The sequence below is a fragment of the Ptychodera flava genome, chromosome 8 (genome assembly GCF_041260155.1).
Source record: "Ptychodera flava strain L36383 chromosome 8, AS_Pfla_20210202, whole genome shotgun sequence".
NCBI classification, from domain to species: domain Eukaryota; kingdom Metazoa; phylum Hemichordata; class Enteropneusta; family Ptychoderidae; genus Ptychodera; species Ptychodera flava.
Genome location: NC_091935.1, coordinates 5,985,765 through 6,012,050, shown reverse-complemented (window position 1 = coordinate 6,012,050; position 26,286 = coordinate 5,985,765). Strand labels below are relative to the sequence as shown.

General features: G+C 37.4%; 2 protein-coding genes across 3 annotated transcripts in view; one reads left to right on the top strand and one right to left on the bottom strand.

Moving 5' to 3' along the window:
* Positions 1-9,205, top strand: part of LOC139138288 (ribonucleoprotein PTB-binding 1-like) — a 56,061-nt gene extending 46,856 nt beyond the window's left edge. For both annotated transcript variants that reach the window (XM_070706600.1, XM_070706601.1), the window contains 3 exons: positions 673-861; positions 3,579-3,788; positions 4,126-9,205. In XM_070706600.1, coding sequence (XP_070562701.1) covers positions 673-861; positions 3,579-3,788; positions 4,126-4,278 — 552 coding nt within the window. In that variant the 3' untranslated portion in view covers positions 4,279-9,205. The remainder of the gene's footprint in view (positions 1-672; positions 862-3,578; positions 3,789-4,125) is intronic.
* A 2,167-nt stretch (positions 9,206-11,372) lies between these two features.
* Positions 11,373-26,201, bottom strand: LOC139138300 (phospholipase A-2-activating protein-like). The gene is made up of 12 exons (XM_070706614.1): positions 25,998-26,201; positions 23,280-23,473; positions 22,708-22,929; positions 17,679-17,982; positions 17,111-17,280; positions 16,503-16,663; positions 15,829-16,048; positions 14,456-14,536; positions 14,099-14,176; positions 13,325-13,459; positions 12,742-12,891; positions 11,373-12,395 (listed from the first exon to the last, which is right to left on the bottom strand). Exons 1-12 carry the CDS (start codon positions 26,132-26,134, stop codon positions 11,830-11,832), a joined length of 2,418 nt encoding a protein of 805 aa, XP_070562715.1. The 5' UTR covers positions 26,135-26,201; the 3' UTR covers positions 11,373-11,829.
* Positions 26,202-26,286: the final 85 nt, after the last annotated feature.

The following is a 26,286-nucleotide window of genomic DNA, read 5'->3' as shown; positions in this document are numbered from 1 at the left end:
TTGTTTGAGAGTCTCTTTACAGTAGGATATGCATTGCTAGTAAAGCGGCAAAGCTGCGAAACATCTGAGAACCGTGTAATTGCCATATATGTAGATGTGGTAGACAGTTTTATTCTGTTTCATGCACCAGGTTTTCATTCATTTTAATTTATAAGTATATCAAAGTATAAATTATCATGCTAGCCGTAATTTTCATTGGCTTGCACTGACAACATAACTTGAAGGTAGTTTGCGCCTCGAAATTGAAAGATTTAATCTTTTGCTCAAACTTTCCTCAAGCAAACTTTCAACCATTCTCTTTCAAAATCAAAAATAAAAACGGGTCACCATGCAAATTTTGGTCCTGGAGAAACAAATTACCCAATATTTACTGATATTTGAAATCCAAAGTGTGTTAACTCTAGCACTATAGGGGAAAATAAAATTGCCTATTTTCACAAAACTAAGGTGGTGAAAACTTTATATACTCCATAAGCTTCACATAATGAGCCATCTTAAATGGTAGGATAAAAGATTATTGTAAAAGTTTGAGTGTCTGAATATCTGTCGCTGAGGTGCATTCTACTTTTCAACTTAAAGCCAACTGGGTTGTAAGGTTTCTTGGAAACTCGGACTTCCATGTTTCAGTGGGACATGTCATTCATTATAATATGTGTCTTTTTCCTTCCACAGGGAAGTGCATTGGACCAATACCAACAGGCGTATGGGGAACAGCTCAACCAGTATCTAGCACAGCAGATGCAGAATGGCTACAGCATCACACAGGCACAGGCTGTAGATGCCAGTCAGCAAGCCGCAGCACAGTATGGTGTTTCACACGCTGCTCAGCAAGCCTATGACTACATCAATAAGTTTATGCAGGTGAGTGTTTTCTTTGCAGGCTGTGAGCTGTGACTTCAGATAATTTTTTCCTTCCATTTTTGTCTTTTATGTCAGTTGCACGTTCTTTGTCTACTTCCCAAAGCATGTTGAAACACCGACTATGAACATCTACTATTTAGCTTGTCAAGACAGTGTCTAATCTGTGTAAGGCATTGTATTGGTTACACTAGAATTCTAGTCTAGACCAGAATTTACTAGCCTACAGTAATAATGGGGTCTACACATGTACAGACTGAGTTGACAAGCTGAATACTGTGTATCTCAAGATGATTTGGGAGGACAAGAACCTGTATTTCACTTAAAAACAAAAATGTGAAAAATTCATCAAAAGTTACAGCTACTGGCCGTTAAAATTGAAGGATAAACTGTCAGTGGTGTCATAATACCTGGAACACCTGGTCAGCTAGGATATTAACTGTAGTACTCCATTTTGAAACTTTTGTGTCATATTACTCTGGTACGTCAAATGTATTTTAGTCAACTGAATGGTTCAACTTCAATGTGCATAAAAACATACTGTCACCATAATGTTCAGTTTAATAGCATTCCAATAGAAACAAACACAAATACAAAATTAGCATCAACTCACTTCAGTACAGACCTCTTCATGTCACTGTCCATTGTCACATATTTGACTTGATTAATTTAATATCTGCACATCGCTTACTTTACTTCCATGATATGTTGCTGCCATATATGCCACAGTGCAACCTGAAATCCTATAGGTGATGCTGTTTCACAGCACACAGTGCAACCTGAAATCCTATAGGTGATGCTGTTTCACAGCACACAGTGCAACCTGAAATCCTATAGGTGATGCTGTTTCACAGCACACAGTGCAACCTGAAATCCTATAGGTGATGCTGTTTCACAGCACACAGTGCAACCTGAAATCCTATAGGTGATGCTGTTTCACAGCACACAGTGCAACCTGAAATCCTATAGGTGATGCTGTTTCACAGCACACAGTGCAACCTGAAATCCTATAGGTGATGCTGTTTCACAGCACACAGTGCAACCTGAAATCCTATAGGTGATGCTGTTTCACAGCACACAGTGCAACCTGAAATCCTATAGGTGATGCTGTTTCACAGCACACAGTGCAACCTGAAATCCTATAGGTGATGCTGTTTCACAGCACACAGTGCAACCTGAAATCCTATAGGTGATGCTGTTTCACAGCACACAGTGCAACCTGAAATCCTATAGGTGATGCTGTTTCACAGCACACAGTGCAACCTGAAATCCTATAGGTGATGCTCTTTCAAGAGGGCAGGTCGTCTCATATTTAAGTTTTCCACTAGGACTTTGTCAGTAATCAACTCAATCAGTCATAGGAAAGGCTTTAAGGTGGTATGCGCCTCAGAAGTGAAAGACAAACTTTTGCTCAAACTTTCCTCAGTGAAACTTTTAATCATTCTCTCACTAAATCAAGAATAAAAATCAGGGGTCACTGAGCAAAGTTTTGTACTCTAGAAACAAATGTTTTAACTTTTACCAATATTTGAAATTCAAAAATTGCTGCATTCCTGTGTTAACTCCATTGGAAAAAAATAAGTTTTGATTTGGTGGAAACTTTCTTACTCCAAGGGTTTTAATATGAGCTTCCACAACTGGTATACCAGAAAGTATGGAAAAAATTGATAGTCTGAATATCTGTCCTGAGACGCAATCTACCGTAAGCCTGGTCTCTTTCTTTACTTGTTCAGTGCCTTTGAGTGCAGTGGATTTTGGCGGTTTATAGTTTCTTTTGATGGATCTATCTGATAGATTGATTGATTGATGAGTTGGTTCTGTTTGATTGGTGAAATGTTCCGTCTGTGAAATATAATAACTGCATATTGTTCTTAGATGAGCAGCTGTTACCTTACTCCGCTGCCTTGCATGTAGACTCATTCTCGGTTGAACGATCATCTCCAGATGATCAGTCAACCCAATATGATGCATGGTAATTTCATTACCCTAGTTTGAATGTAAACACAGTGAAAGGAGAACCGCTTGCAGTTTACATGTCTGAATGTTCATACTGTATTTCAGTGAGGAAATGGCATATATAATTTCTTACATGAAACATAATAAGGTAACCAGCGTGGGCTGAAAGAAGGCAACTCAAGTGTGCAATGTGAAATGGTTGCCAGGTTGTGTGCTTAACCCTTTGAGTGCGGTAAATTTTCCCGCCAAACTTTTTGTGTAAATTTTACTAATTTTTATGAATTTTGTGTAATTTTTTTGATGATTTTGAACCAAATGGACATTACTTTTCATTGGCTACAGTTTTTGATCAAAAATTAGGAAAAAATCTGAAAAAATTGTCTTTGTTACGTTTTATAAAGGCGGCAAAATTTGACTTTGGCACTCAAAGTGTTAAGAGATGTTACGTGAAAATACCAGGAATGAGAAAACTTGAGTATTGTCTGTGAGTTTGGTTCTAGAAACACTACTCCCTTGACATTTCTGTACTGAATTTTTTCTTTAACTCTGTCTTCAGCTATAATATATATATATATCTGTCAGCCAAACTCTACAAAAGGCTCTAGAAATTGATTTTTGTCTTCAGTCGTCTATGGATGTTGATATCATGTGAAATGACAAGTTTATAACATACTTGTATGAAACTCGCCTCCACTGGTACATCTCCCCTTCTGATACCTTTCATTTGACATGTACAATGTTTCATCGTTTGAATCCCCCTACAGAAGCAATCTCAGAGTCAAGCTGGTGTACAGACATCAACCACCATGTTCGCCTCAGACCCGTACCAAGCCAGTGCTGCTGCAGCCGCTGCAGCTGCTGCTGCTGCTACCAACACGACCTACTTCCCTGACCCCTGGACATCACCTGCGTACATGCCAAATCCAGCAGAGACCTTGCTGACCAGTTATAGTGGTCCAGCGTACACTCCACAGGTATGAATGGCTGCTTTTGTTTGTTTATCTAAAGAAGAAAAATATCAAATTACATGTAATGTTTCTGTCACTCACTAACAATGATGAATTTTCGTGTAAAGTTTTTAAGAAACCATTTGTCACTTGGTAGCTTAGATGTGACGAATGAAGATAGTTACTATTTCTCTGGCTCATGTAACTTTCTGTCTAATGACACTTTCCTCTCTGTTGAAACTCCACAAAAATTCTGTCATATTAAAATTTTGCTTCTTGAGCAATGATTCTACAGTATAATGCAGTAATATTGTCATGTCTCTTTTATTCATTGCTTTCTGAATGTTTTTTCCACCGTTCGTAGATCATTTCTACTCCCGTCGCTGGACAGAAGCGGAGTGCATCCCACATACTGCCCTCGCCAGAGCCAAGTCCCGAGACTGGATACGTAGGACAGCACTCTCAAGGTCTAGGAGGCCACTATGCCGATTCATACAAGAGGAGAAAGCTTGTCTAGTAGTGTGTTGAGACACATTGGGATTTGGTTGTGACAGCATTCAAAGCAGCTACACGCCATCATTCAGCATTGAAATATCTTGCCTTTATGACATTGCAGAGCAGAATATTCATAGACAGACTGAGTTTGATCAAGTTAATTTCCACCATCATTTTAAAGCAGCTACATGCTTTTTTCGGTGAAGAGAAAAAATCTTTTCCACATTGTGGTTCTTTCAAAAGATCCAAGTGAGACATTTCTTATTGTCCATGTTTCCTTACATGGACATTAGAAGTGCTGAGTGTATTTGGTTGCCTTGCTTTTAGATCAGTCTAGGATTCCTGTTAATCCAAGATTTTTAACCCTTTTACCAAAATGGTTTTGGCAATTCCAGTTGTGTTCTATAATTGCAAAGTTTAACCTATGTACCTGACAATGGTGGTGAAAGGGTTACAAGCCAAATGGATAGAGCTAGGAATTGTGTGCTACGGGTGTCCTAGATTTCTGTCCCCCTTCCAGCTTATGGCTCCAATTAGGCATCGGTAATGTTCAGTTTCTGCAATGCCTACAGGTGTTTATGTGACAGCATTGCGTCCCTTGCCAATGTATAGTTTCTCTGTAGTCTTATTGCCGTTGCTATACAGTCTATACCCTCTGTACTAGTAACCACCATTATTACCACACTGTACAAAAGAAAAAAAATCTTTTAGAGAGTCTGGAAGTGCTAGAAAGCTAGTGTTAGTTTTACTCAGAGTTGAACATTTGAATATGGACACTCCTATTGATGAAATAAGTGAATAGCCATTGAGTCTGGTACCGTACCTCACCTTGATTAGCTTAAGCACTACATGGGCGGTATGTGTGTCGAAAAACTTTCTTGAATAGCAGTTCGTAAATTTTTTTATGAAAGCATATATTCATGCTTGAAGATTATGTATTTGCTTTGCATACTTGCACTGAGCTTTAACTCAAAAAAACAGTATTAAAACTCTGTAGGTCACAATTTTCAGTAAAAATGACAAAGAGAATCATTATTTCCATGTAAGTTCTGTCGTGTAAATTTACTTCAATGTACACTGCCCATCTCTAGTGAAAGATATGCCATTGGAGACTTTGACAATTGCACAAGTTATAATCTTCAATCAAAGATGCGCTGCCATTGGTCAGAGGTCTCCTCCTCAATAAGAGATGTGCTGCCATTGGTCAAAGTTATCCTCAGGCATGACAGATGTGCTGCCATTGGTCCAAGTTAACCTTTCACCTTGCATGTTTGTTTTAACCATTTACATTTGGTGATTTAGTTTGACAGGGTCATGTACAGCGAACAAGGACAGCAAAATTTTTAAAATATTTCTTTTGTGTTAAACTATGAAGGCACCATTGAGCTCCCATAGAGGGCACTGTCAGATGGGGCATTAGTTTAGGAATTATTTGACTCCTTTCATGAACAAGATGTTTCATTGAAGAACAAATTTTGCAATTTTTGGTGGAAAATTTTTTTTCTCAAGACTTTTAAGGGCACCTTAGTATTGGTGTGATGTATTGATAATAATATTCCAAATGTTGTTTAAGCAAACTGATAAAATGATAAAAAGGTATAACACATAAAATATAAAAAAGAGACATGTATATTGTTAGATCGAGTGGGTCTTTTGAACTGTTTATCCTGTGCTTTCACCATGTTTTATGAGAAATTATTCATCATAATACAGGGACCATTTTGAAGTTCTGAGTAAACAAACACATGCATATCAGTTTAGTTGAAAATTTTCCGCATGAAAATCATAAGAATTTTTAGTCCATAGAATTGACTTTATTTCTTTCACAGTGTAAGATCACAGAAGTCAATGTATTTCATTCAGAAGAAATAATTATAATATAGACCCTTCCATATTTTACATGTGATCAACTATCATCCAGTACAGACTGCCAAAGACACTGATACTGTAAGCAATATGTCAGCATCGTCATGACAATTACATATTTTTTCCCTTATGGAATGTCAGTTTATATTCAAAGTTGATACTATACTTCGGTGTTAGACCTAAATGTGTATCATAATATATATAATTTATTTTGTCCCGGTGCACAATTCATCCCAGTGTTTGCCGCAGTGGATTGTAGAAATCTGATGAGCAGAGATGGGATTTTATATCACCATGTTTTTTGTCAAGGACTTATATATATATGTTATTTTTGAGTGCGTCACAAATTAACAAAACAAAAAAAACACATTGTTTTTCCATTAGTGAAACTGTAATTTGGGTTAACTTGCAATGTACATATATTTGTATATGGAAAAACCAACAGATTGGTTTTTTAGTTTTAGATTTTGCAGCAAATGTTTGATATAGTTTTAATAAACATGATTTGTATCTTCAAGGAATTTTTTAGACCTCAAGACATTTTGTTGATTTTAATTTTGAAGCTCACTTTGTAGAAATTTCACGTCATCTCGTGATAATATGTGCTATTTTGTTGTATCTAGGAAGAGATGATGATGTTACTAGCTAGTGCTTGTTTTTAATGTTTTGCAGGTATTTTATAGCTCTCAAAAGTAGATCTATTTCCAGAAAACTAGGGTGTCTTTTGACAATCACTTAAGCAGCGTTAGTTCAAGAGGGTTGATTTTGCTAGAAGAGGACTTATGCAAGGTTGCATAGAGGTGTTTGTGTTAAAGTGTGCATGCCCCGTGAATGTGTTTTGATAACACTGATGTAATGACTTCTGAGTTGAGATTTTCTAGGCTATACGACTTCAATATAAAATGGATGTAACACACAAATTTTCAATCAGCCACATTCATACAGCTGTCAGCTTAAAGTTCCAACAAAGCCGTTCCTAGAAAACTTCACGCACACAGAAAAGCATTGGTGTTAAAACATTTCAACATTTTGTAAACAGATTTTTAATGAAATGTTACGTTACACTTTTTTCCCCTTGAAAATAAGGCATTTTGAAATGAAAACAGCCATGCAGCTAGATGGCACGCCCCAACCCATAGTATGCATAGCTCATAATACGTACATCATAAGTCTAGAGTATTGGTTTCTCTATTACCTATGTCCCTACCCTGTGGTAATATTTAAGAAAAAAAGATGAACATAAGCTTGATGTGTAATCCCACTGCCATGAGTAGACAGATCAACAATGAATCACACTTTTTTTGAAACCCTTGGGCTGTGTGCATTGATATTATATATAAAACACCATTTCTGCCTTTGGCATCCACGTCATACTGTACTTTTTCGATAACATAGGTGCCACAGACGTCACAAAATCTTTATTCCTTGGGAGAGCTGCATTAATAGTAGATATTAAAAAGTGAGACCAAACTGTGTGAAGAGAAACATATATATTTTATGAGGTTCAGTATTTTGATTTGAGTGTGGCAGGTGAAGTGGTTAGTGACCATGAACATGCACATGTAAATATCATTATTGACATTGTGAAAACAACTGTTTGATCATCATCTTTTTTTCTGTCAGCGTCACATTCTTTACTGTCCTCTTAGCTTGCACTGTATCTTGATGCAGCTTTTTGACAGTGTAGGCAGCAAAGTCGCATTTTTTGTGTAACCTGCAAGTTTTGTTTGGTGTTTGCAAAGTTACACACATAGGAAAATGTGGTCAGACCATCTCGTATTGTGCGTTTGCAAGTTAGCCAGCTCTGTCCTTTTACGCGGATGGCTAATTTGACATTTCTGTAACGTTATCACTGTTTGAACATATTTGCAAAGTAATTTGCCATTAAAATGTACACGTGTTGAAAACTAGTTCTATTATCGCTGTACAGTTAGTTTCACAGCAAACAAATTGTGACACATTTGCTAGTTAGCCAGCTCTGTAAATCCTTTTGCAAAATAGCCAGCTAATATAAGATATTCCACTAACACCCATACAGACCGTAATTTACAGCAGTATTTACAACTGATCCAGCATGCTACTCTATTTACCCTCAATTGACCAAACCATCGCTGTTTGCTAATTGATAAAATAGCACTTTTTGCACAACAGTGATCACTAAGCAATTTATCAGTGTTGCATATTTGTGTATAATTGACACATGGCAATCCTGAAAAATTGCCAGCTTATGTTACTTAATTTCCTGCTAATTATTTGCAGATACTGTGAAAGCTTGCATTATCTCAAACATATGCCATCCTGGTTGGTTACAGATAGGCCAAGTGCATGGTACAACAGACATTAGAATTTTTTGGGTGTCAGAATTGTTCAGAGAAGTGCACCAGACTGCAGTAATAAAATACTGAGACAGAGTACACATTTTTGTTCCGTAACAAATATTTAGTTTATAACAAAGTCATTGGTCACTTCCATGGTTTTTTTATAATATATGAAATTATTCACGCACACAATATAAGCTTTATAACAATGCCTGTAATATTGAATTTTCTCAGAACGCATAGCTGTACAGTTCTTGTTATTTTTATGTTGTATCTTTTTAAAATTTCAATTGTATTTTACGACATTTCCACGGGGTAGAGCAGTTGCACAATGCAAAAAAGTGGCCAGTGAAAATACAATTCTGTGTTACTAATCTTGGTAACTGTCTTTGTGCACAGATAATGCTTTTGTAGTACCAGCTCTTGTAAATACCTCGCGAGAATACTTTTAAAATGTTGATTTTTTAAAGTGTTTTAAAGTGGACAACAAAACATGTAGGTACATCCATCCTAGACAGCCTGTCTTCCAATGTACTGTTGATCTGTTTTGAGGTGTATATTTTTATTCGCGGTCCAACACTACGGTTTTTTCATTGTTGAATTTTATCTCAAACCGTATAAGAAGTTTTTATCGTTTCGTGATGACATAGTGACACTAAACACTGCCAACATTGTTTATCACATCATGAAATATTTTTAGTGTGTACTTTACTCATCAATCTGGTGCCTTCCAGTTATATCAATAAATGTTAGTTTTCCACACAATTGTGTTTTTATCTTCATTATTACTTATCAATGTGACACAAATGTGTGAAATATCAATAAAAAGTAAATGGGCTTTCCCCTAACCGTCACCATCCTCCTCTCAAAATCTTAACCTTTTCACTACCGTGGTTTGGCCCAAACCCTTTGTTATCACTGTTGATTGTGGACCTGCGTACAGGAAATTAGGGTGAACAGGCTAAAGGAATTCAGCCACATTGTATTACGAGTAGCCAATCACTGATTTTCACTTGGCAGTCATAAAGAAAGCGCCACCAATACTTCACATTGTAACTGTTCTTGTATGAGTGAACATGGCTGAGGGGCCCTGTTTACCATATATGGATATGCCTATGCAAATTTGCAGTGACCCAACAACTTTAATCAGCTTACACCAAATTCTACCATTGGGCTCATTCTGTCAAATGAAGCAAATGACGGTGCATTTATGGGTTGAATTGATTTTAAAAAGTATATTATTTACTGGTATATATTATTTCTTTGGAAAAAGCTTACAGTGAGAACAAATTTAGTGTTGGTGAAAGCCAATATTGATTCTTCCTGTGTGGATGTGGTGATGGTCAAATATTTCACTGATTCTGTTTACATTTAGGAATTAGACTGGTGTATACACACGTTTCAAAACTCTTGTATGTTGGATTTCAATTGAGTATACACTTATATTCTTTTTTCTGAATTTCAATTTTCTGGCAAACAATTTGTCATTTTGAAGTCAAGTCCACTCCTAAAATTGAAGGAATTAAATCTGACGTCAAACTTTTGATGTTGACCCTAACCCTAAATGTATTATAGATTTTAACACGAAATTCATTGCTTCAATCTGCTATGTACACCAATGGCATATTGACCACCAAATATGTATCAAATTTTATAGTGTGTCAATTTTATTTTATTTTATTTTTTTTCACTTTATTTCGGACTAAATCAGTCCATATAATACATGATTCACGTGTATCACGTGTAAAGACTCATTAAGGTAGAACGCACCTCGGGGACAGACATTCGGACTCTCAAACTTTTACAATTCTCTTCTGATATACCACATGTGGGGGTTCATTTTAAAGCTGTTGGTGAAAGAAAACTCTTCCTCGGCTTAGTTTTTCAAAATTCGAAAATTTTTAGTTTTCGCCATAGAGTTAACACAGGGATGGCGCCCATTTTGAATTTCTAATATCGGTAAATCTTGGGTAATTTGTTTCTCTAGTACCAAAATTTGCACGGTGACCCCCTATTTTTATTCTTGATTTTGAAGGAGAATGATTGAAAGATTCCTTGAGGAAAGTTAGAGCAAAAGTTTAAGTCTTTCACTTTCGAGGTGCATACTACCTTAAGATGAAACATGAACACTTGGATACTACTGTGTACAAAGATTAAACACACACACACATGATATGGACCATCGTCCTGTATACCCATGGAAATCGACATATGCATCCATAAAATTTGCATTTTGTCTCGTTATTTCAAGTTATCTCCTAAGTGGCATAGATAACATACTAACCCTTTGAGTATTGTAATTTTTCTTTCTAAAATTTTAGTGCAACATTTTACCAATTTTTATAATTTTGGACCAAATGGACATCACATTTAATTGGCTAGAGTTTTTTTTCAAATATTTTGGCAAAAAATCGGAGAAGACTGGGGTATATTTATAAAAGGGGACAAAAATTGACTTTAGTGCTCAAAAGGTCACTAATTGACAGACACCATTTCATTGTATAGAATACATACTATGTATCATCATACCAGCTCAGCTGCTGTAATACTCGAGCATATTGAGAATTTGAGAAATATTTTGGAAATATCACCGGTTGACACAAAGTCAGCGGCAATAATTTCAGGAACTGGACAAACTTCTTTCACTTTTTTATTTGTCTGTCTGTCTTTATCATCAGACACATTATGTAATATTATGGTCATATTTTTTGCTCATGAACATCGAGATAAAACATGCCCAGATTCTTCTTAGTTGTTTGGGAGGCCCTCTAAGATCAAGATGATGAATCTTTTGTTTTTTCCAACTGAGGATACTGGATACTGGCTCTTGTAGGCCATCTGCAGTTCAGGGATTTGAGGAAAGTTGTACCACTGGTATATTAATACCAGTAAGTGTATTGATAAGGTCATTGATATAACAAAAGCACATTCATAATGTTAAGTGCAATTTATTTGAGAATATCAATCAACTGTACAATATAGGACAGAATATTGAGACTAAGTTTAATCATGTTCCTATTGAACACTTCCGTCACTGTGAAGAACAGAATTGAAATGCACGTACATTATCATTGAATGTGACTTTTGATGTGCTGAAATTTGATTTTCAAATCTGATCTGATCATAGATTGAAACTTCTTCTCATTTTGAAGTTGATTTGAAGAGACTGACACTGAAATAGAGTAGCCATGGGTTTATTGTTACACATTTTTGCACCATTAGACATCAGCGGAGAGGAGAGTAACACTGCAATGACAAGAGAGTAATTGCTGAATTTGAAATGCATTTGCTGTTTGAGTCAAAGAGTGACAGATATTATGAGGATGATTCAGATGCAGTATGAAATCAACAATATATCTTTCCTTCCATCTGTAAAGTTTTGATTTCTTTTAACTGAGCACTCCTTCTAGATATCTCGCACAGTCACCGACCTTGGCAGGATCTGAAATTGATTTGGATCTGGTGATCAGAGGTAGTAGGTCCAGTGACAAGGCCATGGCCTTGGCGTTTTCATCGTTGCTGATCAGATTTCCTAAAGCGACTAAGTGTCGAAATTTGACTTCATTGTCTGTATCTTCAACTCCCATCACCACCAGGCTCATACACTGTGATTTGGCTTCGGCGTCGTCACCCGCATGAAGACTGATGGAATAGTTCAAACAAAGAGTTGACAGCGCTAGCCTCACGTTTCGATTACTACTGGAATTACATTGAAGCGACGACGACACCACACTCTCCAAGTGAGCCATCAGGAGCTGGTGACTGAGAGGCTGAACGAAGGCATTGCAGAAAGTTCTGAGAACAAGCAGCTGATTGGCCGGCTTGGGATCATCTGTGAGAATTCTACAAAGGTGAGCTAGGAATTGTGGGCCATCTTTCGCGTTGCAAAAATGCTGGGCAACAGTGTCATTACAGATGGCTAAACGAAGAACGTCCAAGCCTGGGAAGACAACATCTGCAACAGAAATATATCCTTTGAATTCAGTTTCATGATATATGAAGTCAGGTATCTACTAGATATTACCATATCTTACACATTAACAATTCATCTTTTATACCGTCTGATTTGGAATAACACTACTCTATTCAGTGCTGAATCCATTATTATGTTGTTAAAATTACTTTTTCAAAGAGGTGGATATCATTTCCTCCATTTAGATTGCACAGGTTTTAGAAATATTGACAGACATGAAATGCTAACATGATGTTACAGACATAGTTTGAAATTACTGCAAACATCTGGAGTATGAAATCCTGTATTTCTGTTGTCAGCTGACAAAAATTGTATAGTTTCATCTCACCTGCTGGCCACTGTAGTATTTTCCAGAGTATTTCCATCTGTTGTGCTGTTGGTATCTTAGTCTTGTCTGCTAGCTTGACCACCTCATCCAACTGGCTCTCATCCACCTTGTGTGGATCATCAAGACCCCGGTTCAATTCTTTCAGTTTTCCTGATCATTCGAGAAATCATGAATGGTCAGTATTTGGAAACAAAGACAAACTTATGAAAAACTTTTTACGGATAAGGCCTTGAACAGCCATTGTGGCTTAAATCGCTGGTATTGTTCACAGTTCAAACTGGGAACCCAAATTGGCCATAAATATTTGATGAAAGCATGAAAGTTCTAATAAATGTCTTCCAACTGCAAAGTTGGCAATTTCTGATCTCTGTATATTGTTTAAATTGCAACGATTTTTCATTTTCATTTTTCCTACGAGTCTCAGCTATTCAGACTGCTCCGCAGGGCTCTCATCTGGCCACCTCTACACACTCAACTAAGAGGCTCTTGTTCAACTATACAGCTAGAAATTTATTCTCTTTTTCTATTTTGTTAGTTTCGGCATTTTGAATCACTGCAAAGAACCAACTTGAGTATAACTTACCTAATACTGCCTGAATATTGGCAGAGTCAAAGGTCAGATGTGTTGTCTTCGGGAAGTATGGATTACTTGGCACTGATGAGGGTGCTGCAGCCTGGACAAGTGGCTGACTACCACCTGGTATATATCTATTACCACCTAGAAATCAGAATATTAGAATATCTTTTGATGCATGTTTGAGGTATGACCCAAAATGAAATTTGGTATTTTCAAATTTCCTTTTGGAATTACTTTGTCAACCTAAAAGGACACAAGCATGTATTGTCTGATATGCTCAATATCCTTAACTTAAATAACTGCCAAGTGCTGATGGAAATATAACAAACTGTAACTTGACTCAGAATACCCAGTTCAAGTAGAAGTTTTTAAATTTTTACCACTGGGGGCGCTGTTTGTCACACATTTTGAAGAACAGTGAGGATTGCTTTCACTGTTGTTTGAAAGAAACCACATGCAAATAATACCAATTGTTCCTTTTGTTGACCTTTGACTCATTCACTAGAGTTCATTAGCTTTGGAAATTGTAAAATTCCTCTTGCGCTGATACATAGATACTAGGTGTAGCCTAAAAAATCTTGAATAATTGAATGAACAAATGCATGAATACTCTATATAATGGTACTTTCAATTTACAATATTTCAGATCAATATTCAGATAGAGATGCTATCATAATCTTGGTCCAACTTAGCAAAAAAGCACAGTGCTGACTGTATCTGAGCAAAGTGACTGTGAAATGGACTAAGGGTGAACAAAGTCCTGGCCAACTCAGCGTTTACCTGTCAGGGGATCTCCTTGGCCCGCGGGAAAACTTGGGGCGGCAGGAGCAGCACCACCTGGCTTATACCTGGAGCCACCTGCAGGGCATAATAATAATAGTGTTGCTCTTCAGATGAAAGGCATTATGGGAGTCTACTTCGATAAATGAAGTATTAAAGTCAAAATATACTCTAACTGAATAAGACACATACAAATGGAGTCAGTTTCCATCAGTTGAATAGATGCTTGCAAATCTAAGAAATATTAATGATAACTTTGAGACACTGAAAATGCTGTTACACCGACTCTAAAGCAGACACTGGACCTTAAGGGTTTCAGCCTATGATTACAGTGATTTATACCCTGCAAAGCCTCACCTGTAAATGGATCTGATGTTCCTGGCCGTGGGACTTGAGGAGCGCTTCCTGATCCGCCTCCGGGAATGTATCGGGATCCACCTGGAAGAAATTACGCAAAAGACATGGGAAACTGGTTAAACTTGAATTCTCAATGCATTATTAATGTTAAGGGTGCAGACATTTGCAGTTTAATTATCAGATCATGATCTTGTAAGAATGACTGTAAGTGGTCAAGGTAGTGATGTCCCTGTTCCCCAATAGCAGCACAAGAAGGACGTATCCAAAAATGACTGAGAATATCCTCTTTAATTAGGTTAAATTCTAAATGTGTGATACCTTTGTGTGAAGCCATTGTTAAATACTTATGATTACATCATACCAGTACATACTGGCAACAAGACTGGTACCTTGTATCTTGCATACAGCGATCTGATTGGTTGAGATGTGACAAGAGCTGTATTTGTGATATAGCACAGTTGGAACGTGCATGAGTTCTCCACTTGACAAAAAGAATCCCTTTTTCAACTTTAATGGCAGAATTTCAATACATACAAAGGCAATAAACCACTTCAGCAATGAGTATACCACTAAGTTTTGCCCAGTTCACTTCATATATGCACTTGCTATTGGCAACCGTGTATATGTGTTATGAACTGGTCAAATCTCGTAGTATACCATCACTGGGTGTGGTTTGTTGTGTAAGTACATATTTACTAGTTTTACAATGACTTTTTTGCTATAAAGTTAAGTTTTCTTTCTGTCACAACCGTCAAATACAGAAATTTGGAAATACGATATTCTGACACTCATGCAATAATTTAGTTCTGACTCAGACATTCAAACATTCAATATTCTTAATGGTCATATAAAGGTCAGTGATTCTCAATATTAGAAGCCCTTAATGGTGAAATTGCAAGCTATGTATGCCAATCACTGGCTGACATTAAGGGTAGGAACAGACGTACAATACTTTTAATGAAATTCTACACTCAGAACATATTTTAGAATAATATTCCAAAAGTATGTACAGAATGTGTCATGAGGCATACCAGTGTTTGATTGATCAAGGAACTCCTGCATCGATTTTATAAACAAAGGAAGCAGTCATTACTTTAACGCATTCACTTTCCCGCTGCTGAAATTATTCACTGTTTTCCTTCTCTGATAATTACACTCAGAAATGGCTGTATATCAAAGTTTCATAAAGAAAGGACTCTCAAGACTTCCTATTTGTCAGTTCACAAAATTCTCTAACAGATAGTTCAAAGTAATGTATAATACAAACATTGTCTTTATTATCTGGTATATCCTCAGATTCAGAGGAGGAAAGATTTCAAGTGTCCCTGAAAATCCTGAATTTGAATTCTGTAAAGCATTGTAGGAACATTTACCTGTGAAAGGATCACTGACAACAGGTCCTGAACTACCCAATGTTGTACCCTTGGTGTTCTCAACGATGAAGTTGGCAACCTGGTCCAGGAAGAGTGGGCTTAGCTCATTTCTCTGCAGGAACTTCTGAGCAGCAAACCAGGGATCTTCTGTGATGTTGTATGGTAATTTCAACGGTGGTTTGCCATCCTCAATGTCAACACTGAACACGTAATCATATTCCTGGAAAAGAAATGTGCAGATATTATGTTAGCACTCACATATTTACATCTCAAAGGCTAACGATATGAACGGCACCATCAGGAAAGAAACATTCCCAGCATATGTATCAGAAGAGAGGAATAATGCATTAAAATTATGCTAGACATCTAGTTGGGATATTGTTACAGAACCTCAGTACTGTTGGCTAGATAACTACAAAGCTTTGGTTAAACTAAGGTGTAGTTGAACATTTGCCAAAGAATACTTGGGTCGTGAATGACATTGCAATTATTGGATCATGTTATTTCCTACAGAAAAGCAACCTATGACAAAAAGCCAAAGCCAAACACAGTATTGGGCCCTTATTCTCTTCAGTATGATGTGGGCTCTTTTAAGAAATCTTTGCATGAGACCATTGATAAACTGGACAGTTTGTTGATGTTTGGATGAGCTGTATGACCTTGACATTGTTTACCTGTCCTTCAAACATTGTCTTTCCCTTAGATCCTTCCGAAGCACCAGCTGAGCCGACCACATCACCAATCTTGTTCCACTTATTCTCCGTTGCACTCCATGAATACGCCTCCACCTTGTTTTCCCCAACCTTGACCATGGTGGTCTGTCCATCTCTATTACCTAGATGACAACAGACAGAATATTGTAGCTGTGGTGTCTATCCAATTCATGATTTCATTCTACATATGAATCTTAAATCTCTTTGATTGTAGACTGTGCAATCAGACAGTGTAATGCAAGTAGAAAAGTTTAAACTTTTCCAAGGCAAACCAACAAACAAAGCAATGTATCCCGGGAATGTATCCCCTTGTACTTACAGCAGCTATGGAACTGAACCGTGGTATGATGTGAGGAGTACGTACATCTTGATCATTTCAAATGATTCATGAGAGATTGTAAGTTACCTCCATTCACTGTCACTTTAAAGTTCACAGAATTATTCAAAGTCATCTTCACTTGACTCAAAAGTTTACCAGAATCTGGCACTACTCCTGCTGTGAAATTCCTAACCCACACAGCTAACATTAGCTCCTATCTCTCCCACACTACCATTTCAAAGGTACATACCTGGTTTGTTCAAACTCTCAGGACCCGGTAACTCATCAATTTTAATCTTTCCAAGATCATCAGACTGTGGGTTCAGGGCAGACGATGCAACTTGTTTCTCAAACATGTCAATTTCATCAGGACTGGCGGTTCTTTCAGCACTGGTTGTAAACACTCTCACCATGTTATCACTGACGAACAAAAGCACACAGCAAGGAACAGATGTTCAGATATTCCGACTCTAAAATTTTTCATATTATTAAAAAACTCGTCGATCTATTGTTTCTGAGGACTCACTTATTTTCAAGCTCGTTGAATTGATAAAAGTTTTCACCTGCTTTTTTTGAGAATATTGGGAATTTAATTTTTCTTCATTGAGTTAACACAGGAGTGGCAATGTTGAATTTCAAATAAGGGTAAATTCAAGACAATCTGTTTGCCCACTAACCAAATTTGCACAGTGAACCTAATTTTAATTCTTGACTTTGTAAGAAAATCGTTTCACGTTTCCTTTAGGAAAGTTTGAGCGAAAGTTTAAGTCTTTCAGTGAGGCACATACCGCCTGAATTGCCAGTCATCTTGACATTACCTTGATCCAACTGCAATATCCCCATTTGGAAGAGCTGTCACAGACCACACAGACTGAGCAGGGAGTCGTATAGTCTGAGTGCAGTCACTGCCTCTCCATATACGCAGTGTTCTATCTTCACTAGTTGTAGCAAAGTCTGTGCCATTTTGCAGGATGGCAAGGCTGTACACATAATTTGTATGAGCATAGTATTCTTGTATACACTCCCCGGTTGTCAACCATCTGCGTATACTGGCATCGTTGCTTGCAGAGAGAAACTCAACTTCAGAGAGGACGGCTATACTTCTGACACAGTCATTGTGACCTGGAAGTGCGGAATGATTTTTATTCCCAGTGCTATGTGTAATGTAATTGTTGGTTTCACATGTATGAATGCCGCTTTAGAAAGTCTATGTTTGAAACATTCCTCGGTCAGATAAAACCAAAACTATAAAAAACTACAACTTGTATACCGTGCTTCCAAAATTATGACTTGTTTTTCTTGCATATCTTCTCTCACTAATGCAGCTCAACTATATGGAATGTCTTACCAAAGGAAATTAGGTTTTCACCAACTGTTGCTTCCCTTAAAACATCTCTTAAAACATATCTCTTCAGCAAGCACTGTGACTAAGTCGCAGTTTTGTTGTTCTCATCTTTTTTTGTACTTTTTATCACGTTGCAGTGTCCAGTTTGCCTTTTCATCAGTGCATTTTTTATTACTGTACTTTTACTTCATTGTATTTTTATGATCTTTGTATTTTTTATTGTAAAAGCAGTTTGATATTTTATTGATGGAAATTGCTCTAGAAAAATAAATTATTGTACTTGGGCCTCAGCCCAAGTACATTTGTTTCATTCCGTGGGAAAAAACTGTAAGGTATAACCATTTCTGGCTGAGACCAGGGAGGGCAAAATGTATTGGCTTCATCTTTCTTGGCATAATAAATGGCGTAATGATGTTAACTGAATGGAAGTGCTGCTCTCAGCTAGTCTTGAATAAGTGAGATGTGAATATAAATGCTTCTCTATCTGAGTTTTTGCCACAAAGTCTTCTGAATATAATCAAAATGTGCATCGAAATGCAACAATTAATGCACCCTCCGTTTACTAGGCGATGGCACGACCCTTGCTACACCCACTGGACGAGCCAAAGTGGGAGGGGTAATTTCGGTTTGGTCGAACAGGAGGGCTCGAGACCAGAATTTAACATTTAACTTGAAACATGTTTAATCACTGACAAGATGTGGATTAGTGTTAATCAAAGAGAAAGTTTGAAAAGGAAGGTTTTATATCCCGGACACAATGAAAAACATTACGACTGGAAACTGCACCCCCGGTTGAGAATAGTAACGCCCACAGCGATGGAGAACACTTATCCTTGAGCTGAGAAAACCAGACCATCATTCGAAATAGAGCTGCAGATTCGAGAAGCTCGTTAAAAATAGCTAGGTACACCCCATAAGGGGTGGTTTCGAGTCTTGAGGGCAAATTTCGCCTCCTTCATTTAGAAATCGTACGTTTGTTTTTCCAGGGGAACACATCATTTGACACAAAATTTGCATGAAAAGGGGTCGCCAGTAAGCACGTGGTCAAATCTGGCATAAGAAACAATATGAAATGTTGGGTAAAGCCAGTCCAAAATAAACTGATTTGAACTTTTGTGTTTTGTAATTTATACCACTGCAGTAACATGACTTTTTTTGACAACATCACACAATGTAATACGTTTTGAAACTGAATACTCCGACGTATTCTGTGTCTCCTTTGCTAAAAAATACGGTATGCCGATTACCATGTAAGGAGATGATGACGTCAAGACAGATTTGTAGTGCGTTTGGTCTTGGATGGTGCATGGTGCACGAAGTTTTGTCGAGGTAGCTTGTGTATTTATTTCCTAAATGGGAGATATTAGGGTCGATCTAAAAGGCCGAAAAATGTTATGATACTCTAAGCGAGCTGAACTCCAATGCGAATGGTTGGATAATTTGGAGGATGTCTAGACTGATCTCGTCTCATTTATTTGGCGGTCAGTATTGAATTTCAACTGCGTCACAAGTTTGTGTCGAACGGTCAACGAACGATATTTTAGAAATCTGGAGACATGGCACATCGCAGTTTTATTTTAGTATTTTATATTTTACAAAAGATGTAAGAAGCAATGATTTTGTTGAAAATTCTGAAAAAAATATAGGAGATTTGATCGCGAACACATTTTCACTTGGGGGTCAACTAGCCCTGCGTACGATGCTGTGTGTTCCGCTACAGCTAACCGCCCCGCTGACCACAGCCCTGCAAAGACCCGTACGTTGGGTCGGTGACTTCAAATCCATTTTGGGACTTGACGTAAAAGCCAAATTACTGCCGAAATTCAGCGTTCTTGGGCCCAAGTCGTATCCCAGCCTACCTCAGCTACTCGATCGCTTCCAAAAATGACAGTCTTTTATTCACTTCTCGTAAATAACCGTCGATGTCGGCAACTCTCTCGCTGGCCCTGCGTACGATGCTGTGTGTTAGCTGTAGCACATAGCATCGTATGCAGGGCTAGGTGTCAACATGGGGTCGCAGCCATGTTGCCTCAAAACTTATTTCTGTCTGCACTCAAAACTCAAAAATGTCGCATATGAACCTGAAAAATCGATGTAATTTTGTCAAACTTCGGCGAAATTTCAGCCTATAGACAAAATTTCATCTAGGTAAGGTAAATTTACTGAAATTTGATCGACAAATAATCCTGAGCTTTGAACGTGACAGCTCGCCTTCTCCGGGAAGTCATGCATCCGGCCACAGTCGCTCGAGAGCTATTCAGCTCTGGGACTATTCGCCCCATAGACGAGTATACAGAAGCGAGAAATACCTCGCTTCTGTATACTCGTCTATGGGGCGAATAGTCCCAGAGCTGAATAGCTCTCGAGCGACTGTGATCCGGCCAGCTGCCCATATGGCCGGGTGCATGAGATTGTTTTCAAGAGACGGCGGCAGACCGTACGGGGCTCTGGATATGAACCTACCGCCGGTGTAGCTGTAATAACTGTTGCGTTGTTTTTAATCACCACGGACGAAGTCCGAGGGGCCTTATAGGTTTGGTCATGTCCGTGCGTCCGTCCGTCCGTTCACGCCTAGTACCCAACCCCATACAGATGCACGTCGATTTGTTTCACAATGCTATCAAATTTGGCCGTGTTAGAGGACTTTTTAGTTTACACCTCCATAGACTCCCATGTATAAGGCAGTTCTCCATAGACTCGCATGTATGATGCCAAGAAAAATAAAAATGTAGTTTCTCATCGTATTCATATTGCCTAAAGGATGCAGTGACACAGTTTTTTTGTCCCCACGGATAAAGTCCAGGGGGCTTATAGATTGGCTCATATCCGTCAGTGAGTGCATCAGTGAGTCCATCGGTTCACGCAGATATCTCAGACATCTTGACAAAATATCATGTGACCTTGGTGACCTTTGACCTCAAATATACATTATTGTCCATGACTCAGTAACCACAAGTGCTAAACCTTTCATATTTGGTATGATGGGACACCTTATGATGCCACATATTGTACTCCATTAATTATGTGCATATCTAATTGTGAGCGAGCCAATAGAGCAAGAGGTCTGATTTCTGGTATATAGGGATAAGTTAACAATATAATTTGTTTGACAAAACTTCACGTGACCTCAATGACCTTTGACCTCAAATATACATATTTGTCCACAACTCAGTAACCACAAGTGCTACACCCTTCATATTTGGTATGAAAGGACACCTTATGACACCATATATTGTACCTCATTAATTATGTGCATATCTTATTTTGAGCGAGCCAATAGAGCTAGAGGTCTGATTTTTGGTATATAGGAATAACTGAGCAATACAATTATTATGACAAAATGTGACGTGACCTCAATGACCTTTGACCTCAAATATATATATATATTTGTCCACAAACTCAGTAACCACAAGTGCTACATCCTTCATATTTGGTATGATAAGACACCTTATGACACCACATATTGTACCTCATTAATTATGCGCATATATAATTTTGAGCGCGCCAATAGAGCTGGAGGTCTGATTTTTGGTATATAGGAATAACTTAGCAATACAATTATTTTGACAAAATGTCACGTGACCTCGATGACCTTTGACCTCAAATATATATATTTGTCCACAACTCAGTAACCACAAGTGCTACACCCTTCATAAATGGTATGATGGGACCGTGACACCTTATGACACCACATATTGTACCTCATTAATTATGCACATATCTAATTCTGAGCAAGCCAATAGAGCTGGATGTCCGATTTTTGGTATATAGGGATAACTATAGGGTAGAAATCTAAATATGCCCATCTAAATATTAGACATCTACCATCGAGAACAAAAGAAATTTGCTGTAATTTGAATATTTAAGGAGTTTAAGCAATTCCCGTTATAAATAAAGAACCCCTGCCTCAAACTCCACAAAAGTTGCTAGACATATTTTGCCGTTGTCATGCCATTGCTTCGTTTAATAACCAGTTAATCAAATGCCTCATTGACAGGAGGAAATTCAAGACCATATTTGAATAGTGGTATATATTGTCCTCAAAATTACTCTATCACGGCCCAAGTACTCATTGCCTTCAGCAATACTGCCTTGTTATTATTATTATTATCATTATATTATACCATATGTAGATACAGTACTCGTTGTGAAGGTTACCGTGATAGATCCTCGTTCTCAATCAGTGGCTTTATTGAAGTTCAGTATGGTTTTACAGACTGGTAATGGCCTGTGTTTCATTATAGTATAAAGTTGCTCTAATGAAATAAGAAAAATTTTGTATGCAGTTGTATGGAACTTTTCATGTAAAATGGCAGTAAAAACCATTGCCTGGACTATACTCCTTATCTTATTTGAACACTGTTTTAAAAAAATGAATGACATATTAATTATAATTCCTGTAGTTGTGATGCTTTCTTGATCACAAAGAATCACTAATAATTTTACGTCTAACCTTCCGACATGTTGGAGAACACACAAACTCCACAGAAACACCTATTTACCTTTAAATGTCCGTTCACACTTTCCAGTTCTCCACATCTTGATGTCTTTATCTGCAGACCCTGTGAGCATCAGTCCCTGTGCTGGCAAAATAGCTACAGCCCATACAGCCAGTGAATGACCTCGTAAGGTCATGACGTTTTTCTCCTTCAACCAAACTTTAGCAGTGCAGTCCCACGAACCACTGAGGAGAGTACCAAATTTACCAGAAGCCAAGGTACAAACTGAAAGATAAAAGAATTTTTGTGTTTAAATCATCTCCAAGTAGCATAATTTATTTTCTTAACCATGACAGTGGGAGCTTCTCTGGACTATTGAAAGCACATCATAAATTTTACATACATGAGCTATTATGGAGCGCAAATGCTATGTAATATTTACGTATGAAAGCTACAGAGATCTACATTTGCCTGACCACATTAAATGTTTTCTTTTTCTTTGCATGGCAGAGCAAACATCATCTTCTTTCACAGTAATTATATACACCAAACAAAGCAATGATATGCAAATGTTGTATTTAAATTTATGCGAATTAGCCACCACTCTTCAAAGAATCTTAGGATCTAAAACTCACCTGTGTTCTCATGTCCTGTGAGAGTGTACACTGGGAATGGAGAGTCTGGTGTGTATGCATTAATATTGTGATCATTGCTTCCAGTCATAATGAGTCCCTGTGGATACTCATCAGTAGGAGGCATAACACAGATACAGGAGATGAAGTTTGTATGTCCTGTCAGTATCATGGCTTGGGAATAGCCTCTGCCATTGCTGCAATACAATTACAAAACAGGCTATCTTGAGAACAATAACATTTTTTCTATTTCAAAAACAAATTCATGAGTAACATAAGACTGGTACCAACTTCTTTTACTTATTTCTATTTATTTTGCACCTACTTTCGTTTATTTGGTACTTTACTTAGAACTCAAAAGAAAATCGGAATGTGGTTCAGATTATTCAACAATGTGGTTCAGATTATTCAACAACAAAAAGGATGTAAGCTATCTGATGATATGCACAGTCATAGTTCATCAGCACATTTTATTCTAAAATAAAATACAATAATAATGATACCTTTTGTACTTTATGTGCAGAATAAACTTACAGTCAGGGCTCCCGCTACCCGATCGCCAATTAGCCAAATGCGAAAGAAAGTTTAAAATGGCTACAAAAATTCCAGTTTGGCGAACATAGTGGCTAATGAATTTTTCCTGCCCAGGTGCCACCTCAACAAAAAACTACAGCTAACAATAAAAAGTTGTAAGATGTTGAAACAGTTTACTCTCCTTCCTACAAAGTTGCAATGTATTGAAACAGTTTACTCTCCTTTCTACAAAATTACAAGTTCCCTGGTACATGGAGCAGACATTGTTGCTGTTCCGTCTGTGGTACAGAGGCTTTGTTTTGCCTCCGTGAGTCCCGTTCGTCCTTCAGTCTATCTAGAAGTTTTACCTACTTTGCTAGAATCAAAATTTGGCCGGCAACTACTCAGTTTGATAGTAAATACCGTAATTTAAAAGGGAAATTTCACAAACGGAGCAATAATACAAAGGAAGAGGAGAAAAACTGAGGTTTTCTGAAAGGTCAAGTCTAGGTCATCTCATCATGTGATGTCATGCATGAAGACCCCTTAAGTGTACAATTATGGTTCAAAAGAGCCACCTAGGGTGGGTCAATAGGTAAAAGGTATTTTTGGTGTCTTCCAATTTAAATGGCATTCAGCTTGACTGTCAGTTTTAAATTAAATTTATTAAGAGTCATTGCAAAGGGATATTGTAAACAGTAATTGCAGTAAGCATATCCATTGTCAAATCATCACATTTGTGAATTGCAATTTTGCATGTAAACATTAAAGCAATTATAACAATTCATTAAAATTGTTAATTCGGTCTATTTCAAACTGCTATAACTTATACAAGAAATTATGTGATTCTGAATTATTTTAATATTTTTGCAGATTCGACCAGTTTAATGATGTAGAAGTAAACATTACCAGACATTTCTTTATGATATCAAAATATCAAGTGAAAATATATCTGTGTTAAAATATTATCATAATCATTAAAACAATGTATACTCTCAAACAGTGAGTAATTTAAATGAACATATATCATTGTGTCTTGTTTTACAAGAGTTGTGTTTGGCCAAAACCTTTGATCTCAAGAAAAATACTCATACTCAAAATGCTATTTAGCCTGCCTGATCACAACTGTGACATACAAGTAACACCGGGGCCAATTGTATCTACACTGCCAGTGTGCTACTAAATGCTTTCTCCTGCACCATTTTTTTTATTCTTGTGGCTAAAACATTTTGGTTATGGAAGACTGCATAAATTTGCCGCATGAGAGGCTTGTAGCTTATAACAAGCTATCATACTGTGAACACTAAATGAATGCCGCAGAAATGTTCTGTACCTGTTGTAATATACACTTCACTTTGCTACCAGATTTTTAGAATTCAATTGATACCTTATTTTATTTCTGGTGGTAAAAGTTTACCATCTGAAATGAAAAAGTATTTCTATCCTGGAAATGTCATAAAAACACAGATTATTCAGTACAAACTGAACAAATGTTTCTTTAATGTAAAAGCTATCAGGAACATCATACAAAAGATCTCGATTTGTAAAATTAGGAACTCCTGAATGCGGAGAAAGCTGTAATTGCCACGCTTAATTGAGATCATAGCCTGGCTAAAAGTTGCTCAAAGTGGCTACAAGATTTTGATTGGCTAATCAGTTGGCTAATCATTTTGGTGACTGAGAGGGAGCCCTGACAGTATGTAAACCACTTAGCAATTCATCTTTAAGAAAGTGTAGGTGATAATGTGGATAAACTAAGCCAGTGAAATGTTATTTTAATCTTTTTTTAAATATTTTGTTCATGCACTGGGTAACGCAGTAATATAGTTCTACTTCGAAGATGAATGATTTACACAGACGGCAATTATGATGATGATGATGATGATGATGATGATGATGATTCCTTCATTATGAACAAGATTCATTTGTAATCAACACATATCCGTAAACTATGTCAATTATCATGGACTCTGTCACAGTCTGTGTACCGTACTTATTAAATCGCAAATTTGCGCTGTTGTATATTGTGTCAAATTTTGAATTTATGCAAAAATTTATACATAAATGCTAAGACTGGCCATACTTTAGAAACTCCGAATGGCATGTAACGAGCTATGCTTCAAAACCAACACACTCGCAATCAGATCACAATGAATGACCGGCTGACCGGCTGTTGACGACGTTGTAACATGAGTTAGCATGATTTACCTGTCCGGTACCCATATCCTTGCTGTCTTGTCTCTGGAACCAGACACGATCGCTCCCTCTGGCGAAAAGGTCGCTTGTACAGCTCTGACGTCAAGTTCATGTCCTGTAAGTGTACAACTTAACTTATAAGTTGCCATAGTTTTTCTCCTTTCGATTCTTTTCTGGGTTCACTGTTCTGAGCATGCACAGGAAACGGAAATGCACCTCGAACGAACCATGAAAGTATTACTTTCATAAGTCTCCTTTTCACACCCATACGAGCCAACCTTGCAATTGGTTTGGTGAGAGA

Excerpts from the sequence above, each read along its gene's own strand:
- LOC139138300 (XM_070706614.1), bottom strand. The coding sequence starts at position 26,134 with ATGGCAACTTATAAGTTAAGTTGTACACTTACAGGACATGAACTTGAC. Across the intron at positions 23,474-25,997 it reads AGGATATGGGTACCGGACAG|CAATGGCAGAGGCTATTCCC; the intron begins GTAAATCATGCT and ends ATTGTATTGCAG. Across the intron at positions 16,049-16,502 it reads AGACAATGTTTGAAGGACAG|GAATATGATTACGTGTTCAG; the intron begins GTAAACAATGTC and ends TTTCTTTTCCAG.